At 42.5% G+C, this 9,112-nt stretch overlaps 1 protein-coding gene across 1 annotated transcript in view; it reads left to right on the top strand.

The window, feature by feature from the left end:
* PRDX1 (peroxiredoxin 1) overlaps positions 1-9,112 on the top strand; it is a 13,624-nt gene that overhangs the window by 237 nt on the left and 4,275 nt on the right. Inside the window, exons 2-5 of the mRNA XM_010847850.1 lie at positions 1,854-1,970; positions 3,595-3,748; positions 4,475-4,597; positions 4,863-4,993. Coding sequence (XP_010846152.1) covers positions 1,865-1,970; positions 3,595-3,748; positions 4,475-4,597; positions 4,863-4,993 — 514 coding nt within the window. The 5' untranslated portion in view covers positions 1,854-1,864. The remainder of the gene's footprint in view (positions 1-1,853; positions 1,971-3,594; positions 3,749-4,474; positions 4,598-4,862; positions 4,994-9,112) is intronic.

Below are 9,112 nucleotides of genomic sequence, written 5' to 3'. Positions count from 1 at the left end.
CCGCCCCGCCCGTCACCTTTTCCGTCTTCTCGGGGCCCGCCGAACTCAGCTGGGCTCCTCGGACAAAGAAGGCGGCCAGGCGAAGCGATCCTCATGTGGGGCTCCTTTGGGTGCGGGGACGAGGTTGAAACCCGAGGCTAACGGCAGCTTGAGTCTCCCCTACCCCCAGCAATACAAGCAGAAAGCGGTGATTGGCTTGGCGTGGCATCTGGGCGGGTTGGTGGTGATGGAGTCTCCTGACGGGCGGGTAAGGGAAACTTCTCGAGTGAATCTGCAAACTGATCAGGAACTGAGGGCTAGCCGTCGGTCGTGTAGTAGAGGGAGAGGCTGTTCCCCATCTTCAGGTGTGGAAAGTTACCTAAGATTCCGTTCTCCGTCTTTATTTTTCCACCTGCAGAATGGGGTTTGTAGTGATTCTAAATGCCCTTGGTGAAGACTGAGCACTCTTCTGCTGAGCTTTCTGAGGTGCTAGGGTGGGGGTGATGATGGGAGTGGCAGGGAGGGTACAAGAAGCGGGTTTTGAGGGTGTGGCTTTTACCAGGGACCTTCAAGGGGCGATTTCCTGAAGGGGACACACCCGGTGGAACTCCAGCAGCATCCCCGCCCCCCGCTCTTGGTCGTGCTTTAGTGGGCGTGGGGATCCCTTGGAAAAGCAGGTTTGAATAAGGAGGGTCACCTCCTGTGTTTGGTTGGGTTTTTAATTGTCACAGTCGATGTTCAGTCTTTCTTATGGTTGTAGTATTATGAACCAAGAATTTGGGGACTTGAAAAGTTAGCTTCTTGGGATTATCAAACTGATGACTTACTGGGTTAAATCTTACCTTGGTCTTGACCAGGGTGAATCCAGTGTTATATTGCTTTTTGGCGATAAATTGACTCTTGTTCTACTTACCATTTTTCCAGGATCTTGGTCCCTCGGTAAACTCACTTTTGAAAGGACTTCTGGGCTTTAAACACAACGCTTAGAATTTTGAAATTGAGCAGATGCCATAATCTTGGACTTGGCCTCTTAAAAAATTGGATTGGCTTTAGGGTGTGTGTCTTGGGAAATCTACCCAGAGAAAGATTAAAGGGTGCTTCCCACGTTCTGAAGGCAGATGGAGGTGCAGGCCAGGGAAAGGGCATCATGGCAGCTTCTGGGGCTTGGGTGCTCAGTGTTTATGGCATTGCACATTTGGGCCCAGGTTTGAGAGTTTCCTCTCTTCTCTCTGTACACCTGTATAATAAACGTACACAAGAAAAAGCAATTGTACAGATGATGGTTCAGGAAGAGTTCAGTTTATAAAGAAATTCCCATTTTAAAGTGAAAACAACATTGTAAATCAACTATGCTGCTGCTAAGTCACGTCAGTCGTGTCCAACTCTGTGGGACCCCATAGATAGCAGCCCACCAGGCTCCCATCCCTGGGATTCTCCAGGCAACAATACTGGAGTGGGTTGCCATTTCCTTCTGCAATGCGTGAAAGTGAAGTCGCTCAGTCGAGTACGACTCTTCACGACCCCATGGACTGTAGCCTACCAGGCTCCTCTGTCCATGGGATTTCCCAGGCAAGAGTAGTGGAGTGGGGTGCCATTGCCTTTTCCTAAATCAACTATATTCCAATAAAAATTTAAAAATCTCAAATGAACAGTCCTTCCCCTCAAAAATGAAAACAGAGCTGAGATTCAGAGATGTGTAATATTTTTGTTTGAAAAGTTGGAAAGCTCAGTTCATGCTTCTTACTGTTATAAAAGTTTATGTGTATATTCAAGACCACTGGACAATTTCTACAGCTGAGTCTGTTAAATAAATGAAGGTTGTTATCTAGAAAAGTAAGACTTGTTTCTAATTCACTTTCTCTCATCTTTTCCAGCTGATAGCAATATGTCTTCAGGGAATGCCAAAATTGGGCACCGTGCCCCCCAGTTCAAAGCAACAGCTGTTATGCCAGATGGTCAGTTCAAGGATATCAGCCTAGCTGACTACAAAGGTAAGAGTAATTAATTAGGTTCATTAATATGAAATTATATTACAATCTAGGGAGGGCTTGTTCACTCTCTGTATCTCTTGTCATGTTTGAGTGTAAAATGATTTTTACATCTTTAGGATAAGAGGCTGTTGCCTTCCTATTGAATTAAAGTGGTGATTATCATCAGTGAACATAGGGTAGATCTCCCAAGTCCAAACAACTTCTGGAGAAGGCATGTGCATACTTCATTATATCTGGACATAATATCTCAATTATCTTCCCAATATTGCTCCTCAGTTATTTTACTGGAGATAAACTCATTATCTTGTTACAGTTTAAAGCCTCGGACAATTTAAAGTCTCAGAGCTCAAGTCTTTGGAGCTGTGAAACTGTTCAGTTTACAAAAATGTGTGTCACAACTGAGGGTTTAGGCATGTTCCCTTGACATTTTACCTCCAGAGAAAAATTGATGTCACAGTTGGAACAACTCTCCTTTCTGTTAAGTAGTTTCATGTAGACACCAGGCAAATACTAATGAGGATCTTTTTACTTTATTGTCCTAGAATAGCAAGGTATTCTGGGACGGTTCAAAATACGGATTTCCTAGCATTTAAACCTAAGAACTCAGGTGTCAAGTATACCTTTCTTGGTGATATAGCAGTTCATAGAGTTAGCTTTTGGGTAAAACCTATGACTAGATTTCTTAACAAATTCCACATACTGGTTGGAATGAGAGCAGATAAGTGGGGCCCTATGGAGGGAAGCTCCTCCTGGCAAACAAAGTAAGTAGCACCATAGGGAGGTGACCCTGGCCCAAGGGTAAAGGCATGAGGTTTAGGAAGAGTTGCTCTGTGCCCTCCTGGGCTTGACCTGCTGAAGCTTATTAGCAAAACCCTGGGGGAAGGTTGAAGTGAATGTCAAAAGGACCAGCTTATTTTGATTTTGAAACATTGCTGGTATCTGGAAATGTGAATATTTGGAATTGTTGGTGAGAGACTGCTTGACAGGTTGAAGATCTACTTCAATTGGTAATCAGAATGACTTTCATAAAATTCCAACTAGAAATCCTATTACCTACCAGGAGAATTTTGGGAACTTTTGTCTTAGAAATTTTTTCTTTGCTTGTGCATCCTATCAGACTTATTTGAACCATGTTTGTGATGATTTAGGTATCACTTAGACCTTACCTATCACATTACTGTGGTTCACTGTGGAAGAATACCAAAGGCTGTGACTTTCTCTTGTTGGTCTTGTTGCCTTGTGGCAGAGAATCCAGCCATTAAGCTCTTTCTGGGCACTGATTATATGAGTATTGGCAGTAGATGATTGCATCCTTGTTTTTTCTTCACTGAAGAACTTGGTGTTTGTGTTAATTTTAACTACCCAGAGAAGATCAAAATTAGACTGAACAGTGCTTATCTGTAGTTGGCAGCTAACATGGAAGAAGGAAAATTCTTACAGCCGAGGTTCTACAGTAGCTGCTAGGCATCATCTGTGTTGAGCATCTTGGTGTTTTAACAGTTGTCTGCCATCAGTTTAAAAAGGCTTCTTTTTTCCCATAGGAAAGTGTCTTTAGGTTTACATTCTCTGCAAAGCAAGGAAGTCTATTTCAAAGGATAATGGGCTTTTTTTTTTTTTTTTTCAGGAAAATATGTTGTGTTCTTCTTTTATCCACTTGACTTCACCTTTGTGTGCCCCACGGAGATCATTGCTTTCAGTGATAGGGCAGAAGAATTTAAGAAACTCAACTGCCAAGTGATTGGTGCTTCTGTGGATTCTCACTTCTGTCACCTGGCATGGTAAATCTCTTGGTCCATTTGGCATGGGCTTATTGTAGAAAATTTATTATGGATTTTTTTTTTGGTAGCTGTGCTGTGTGGCATGTGGGATCTTAATTCTCCAACCAGGAATCAAACCTTTGCCTCATGCAGTGGAAGCGTGGTAGAAGTCTTAACCACTGGACCACCAAGGAAGTCCAGGCATAGGAACTTTTAAGCAGCAACTAGAACCCGGAGGCTTTGGCAATAGACTTTCAAGTATTGACTTCTGGCTCCTCATGGAAGGAGTACAAATGCTCTGACTTCCTCTTGTTGCTCCTATAACTTAGCAGCAGAGGGAAAGCAGCTTGGGTTGCAACTGAGTGTACCTGGTGATTTTAATTGGCCTCAGCCATTTACTGCTGGGCTTCCCTCATAGCTTAGTCGGTAAAGAATTGCCTGCAATGCGGGAGACCCGGGCTCAATTCCTGGGTTCGAAAGATCCCCTGGAGAAGGAAATGGCAATCCACTCCAGTATTCTTGCCTGGAAAATCCCATGGACAGAAGAGCCTGGCAGGCTACAGTCCATGGGGTCCCAAGAGTTGGACACAACTTAGGGACTAAACCATCATTTACTGCTGGAAAAAATTTATTTTAAGTTGTCTGGGCAGTTAGATTAGCAACATTGGAGTGGGATAGATACAGTTAATGCTTTTGTTATAGAAGAATTTTAATGAGTGTGATTGTATGTGTGTTTTTTTACTATAGGATCAACACACCCAAGAAACAAGGAGGACTGGGACCCATGAACATTCCCTTGATATCAGACCCCAAGCGCACCATTGCTCAGGACTATGGGGTCTTAAAGGCCGATGAAGGCATCTCATTCAGGTATATATGCACCAGGAAACTGGCTGATTGGCTGAAGATCTTTTATAAGTAGAGCTGTGATCTGTGGAGACTTTCTTATTTTGTTTTTTTTCCTGTTTTGTTGAGAAATAATTGATATACATCACTGTGTAAGTTTAAGGTGGATGGCATAATGGTTTCATTCTTTATGCAGGACCTAAGGGGAAGGCCAGTTTCTGCTGATTTACTCTTAACAGCAATTTCTAAACTGTACTCTCTCCCTCTGACCTTAAATATTTTCTTCCAGGGGCCTTTTTATTATTGATGATAAAGGAATCCTTCGACAGATCACCATAAACGACCTTCCTGTTGGCCGCTCTGTGGATGAGACGCTGAGACTAGTTCAGGCCTTCCAGTTTACTGACAAACATGGGGAAGGTAAGCCAGTTTGCCTGGTGACAGGACAGTGGAGTGATAGGGTGGGAAAGATGGTGGGAGCAAAGTCTACCAGACAGGAAAAGGGTTATTATGTCTCTTTAAGGAATTGCAGTCTCTGGATTATAGTGGGTTGTGGGGGTGAGGTAATAGAAAAGCTTGGAGAGGAGAATATAAAGGCTTTTTGTTCCAACTGCATATTCCCAGCTTCTACCCTGCTCATTTAGAATTACTTACTGCTGCAGATTCAACTTGTTAAAGTGTAGGAGGATTTCATAGGTGTTAACATTTTTGTCTTTTACAAATTCATTCTGTTGTGCAGGATATTTTTTGTATCTATAAGAATTATAGTCACCAAATACCAAATTATATAAATGCTCAATAGAAAAATTTTTTTGAGGAGGGATGAGGGCAAGAAGGTTTGAGGTGAAATCTCTAGGTCCTTAGAGAAGTTTCAGGATTCAAGACGATGTTTTTGTTGAGTCTGTCCTTGTAAAATCTAAACATGACTGAGAAGATTCAATTTATGGTTTTTGTCTAGCATTCGCTAGGGTGTAGGTCTTTCTTACTGCTCTGGTCCTTCTCATCTGAAATAGTCCCCTTGAAGTGTTTTTGATAAAGTCCTGAACTGCTTGCTCCCAGGTTCTCAGTTTATAAGACTGTAGCTTCTGAAAACTCCCCACTTTGGCCCAGTGGAGTTGTTGCTTTTAATGAGACCACCTTATTCCAGCTAAGAGTTTAAAGAACAGCTCCTCAGTCTGCTGCAAGTGCTGGATATGTAGGGGGAAGGGGATCTTGAACCCCACCCAGCCACCCCAGCTTAATGTAATTGAGGATATAAAATAGTTGTGATCACTGCTCGGATCTCATGAGTTACAGGAGGTGGAAGTTAAGAGTCTGGATTAGTGGTGTTTGGGGGACCCAAAAGTGCTAGTTTGGCTGGAGTGGAAGGCTAGTAGGTAATGGCAATCAGAAGGCACCATTTGCAGAAGTATGTGTAGGCTTTACCCTGGATTGAAGCAGACAGCAGCTGAGACTGCCCTCTGGTGGAGAATGGTTCAGAACAAAGATGGAAGGAGCTGAGGAAATGGGTGGCAAAGTTGGCCCTTTATTGGACTTTCCCTTGCATGTGTAGTATAGACTTTTTAATTAATTTTTACTGCAATAGACTCTTGAACACAAGTTTTCATGAGTTGTGAAGCTTGCTTCTTCACACTCTTGTTCTCCGGTGCTTCCCATCCCACTAAAATAAGCACAGCTTTCTGTGTGCAGTCTTTAATGGCTTATAATACGATAGTATTTGATTGCCTGTGGATATCAAGCACTCTACCAGGTGCTGTCATGTTATTTGACAAATAATCCTACAGTCCTGTTTTTAAAATTGAGATACATGTTAGTTTCAGGTATACAACATAATGATCTGATATTTGTATATCCTACATTCCTATTTTGCTTTAAAATTTCTTTTATCTTGAATTTACACTTTTTTTGGGGGGATCTTTGAGTGAACCTGTATTACATTTTAGCAGAGAAAAGGGTGAACTGACAATACTACAAAGAAATTTTTTACTTAAATCCTATGTTCCTATTTTTTTTTTAATTTTTCAAAAATTAAATTTTTCAAAAATTTATTTATTTTTGGCTCTGTTGGGTCTTCATTGCTACTTGGGCTTTCTCTAGTTGCAAGTGGGGGCTACTCTCTAGTTGCAGTGTGAGGGCTTCTCATTGTGGGGGCTCCTCTTGTGGACTACGGGCTCTAGGGCACTCAGGCTTCAGTAGTTGTGACTCCTGGGCTCTGAAATTAGGCTCCATGGTTGTGGTGTGCGGGCTTAGTTGTTCTGTGACATGTGGGATCTTCCTGGGTCAGGGATGGAAATGTCTCTTGTGTTGGCAGGCAGAATCTTCACCAGTGAATCACCAGGGAAGCCCCTGTGTTTCTATTTTTAGGACCAATAAACCACTATTTAAACACTGTATGTATTCAGTTAATGGTAGAACTGGGATCAAAATTCAAAGCCCTCTTTTTTTTACATAGTTTAAAATGATGAGAAAGGCATTGTTTAGAGCCTTCTGTGTTAGGGAGAGTTGTACTTCAGGTTCTGTTGAAAGCTGGTCAATGTGGGACTCAGCCAGTTCTGCTGAGCTTCATATTCTTAAAATCCAGCACTGTTGGGTATGAGTCCCAAGTGTGGATCTTTCTTTCCTGTCATTGATTATTGGTACAGTCTTAAGTGCCAAGAGGCCTTAGTGCAAGGATACTAAGTTGTCAAGGTTCTTCTTTCTGGCTCATTATTCCTTCTATCTTGGTGTCGTGGTTTGTAATTGGGCTCTTCTAAAGCTGTGTTTTCTTCCTGGACAGAATCATCTTTGGTTTTCCTGGTGGTAAACTGCTGGGTCTGGTCACTGATTTTATGCTGCTCTTTATTCTCAGAAGCTTGTTTATACTTATGACCTGTGCTCTAACCCTTTGCTGGCACTAAAGCCAATGACTATGTAAGGATCAAATGGAGATTTTGTAAAGCAGCTAAGTGCATACATACCTTGTTCGCAGACGGCTGTTTGTAGAATCTGACCTCTGAGGCTATGACATCCTTGCTGCTGCTGCTAAGTCGCATCAGTCGTGTAACTCTGTGTGACCCCATAGACGGCAGCCCACCAGGCTTCCCCATCCCTGGGATTCTCCAGGCAAGAACACTGGAGTGGGTTTCCATTTCCTTCTCCAATGCGTGAAAGTTAAAAGTGAAAGTGAAGTCGCTCAGTCGAGTCCGACTCTGTGCGACCCCATGGACTGCAGCCTACCAGGCTCCTCCATCCATGGGATTTTCCAGGCAAGAGTACTGGAGTGGGGTGCCATTGCCTTCTCCAATGACATCCTTAGAGGGGAAGAAAAGGGCTTCGTTTCACTCACTTGAGAAAGTGAGACTTTTGCTGCTTCGTTACTGGACTTTGGTGACTACATGTCTCCTGCAAGACAAAACAACAGGTTAAGAGTGGAATATCAGAGATCACTCCCCTTATCTCACTTTCCTCAGGTTTTCCCAGGGAGCATTGCTAACTCAGGGTGATAGGAAAGACTGAAGATTATGCTTTTGCATAAAGTATTTGAGAGATTCAAACTCAGACCTTTGCTTACCAATGTATAGAAGGCAATTACTTAGTGAAACAAGCAGGACCTTCTGTGGAGGTCCTGCCCCTTTGTTTCAGGCATTCTTGTTTGGCAGAGTTAAGGAACACTAAGACAAACTTAGTGTTTGTCTAAGAACACAATACCCAGCTGTGGATGTGACTGGTGATAGAAGCAAGGTCCGATGCTGTAAAGAGCAATATTGCATAGGAACCTGGAATGTCAAGTCCATGAATCAAGGCAAATTGGAAGTAGTCAAACAAGAGATGGCAAGACTGAAATGTCGACATTCTAGGAATCAGCGAACTCAAATGGACTGGAATGGGTGAATTTAACTCAGATGACCATTATATCTACTACTGTGGACAGGAATCCCTCAGATGGTCAACAAAAGAGTCCGTAATGCAGTACTTGGATGCAATCTCAAAAACGACAGAATGATCTCTGTTTGTTTCCAAGGCAAACCATTCAATATCACAGTAATCTAAGTCTATGCCCCAACCAGTAACGCAGAAGAAGCTGAAGTTGAACAGTTCTATGAAGACCTACAAGACCTATTTTAGAACTAACACCCCAAAAAGATGTCCTTTTCATTATAGGGGACTGGAATGCAAAAGTAGGAAGTCAAGAAACATCTGGAGTAACAGGCAAATTTGGCCTTGGAATACGGAATGAAGCAGGGCAAAGACTAATAGAGTTTTGCCAAGAAAATGCACTGGTCATAGCAAACACCCTCTTCCAACAACCTAAGAGAAGACTACACATGGACATCACCAGATGGTCTACACTGAAATCAGATTGATTATGTTCTTTGCAGCCAAAGATGGAGAATCTCTATACAGTCAAGAAAAACAAGACCGGGAGCTGACTGTGGCTCAGATCATGAACTACTTATTACCAAATTCAGACTTAAATTGAAGAAAGTAGGGAAAACCACTAGACCATTCAGGTATGACCTAAATCAAATCCCTTATGATTATACAGTGGAAGTGAGAAAT

This window comes from Bison bison, unplaced genomic scaffold, assembly GCF_000754665.1.
Source record: "Bison bison bison isolate TAMUID 2011002044 unplaced genomic scaffold, Bison_UMD1.0 scf7180017864256, whole genome shotgun sequence".
In the NCBI taxonomy this organism is placed as follows: Eukaryota; Metazoa; Chordata; class Mammalia; order Artiodactyla; family Bovidae; genus Bison; species Bison bison.
This window is presented reverse-complemented; position numbering and strand designations above follow the sequence as displayed.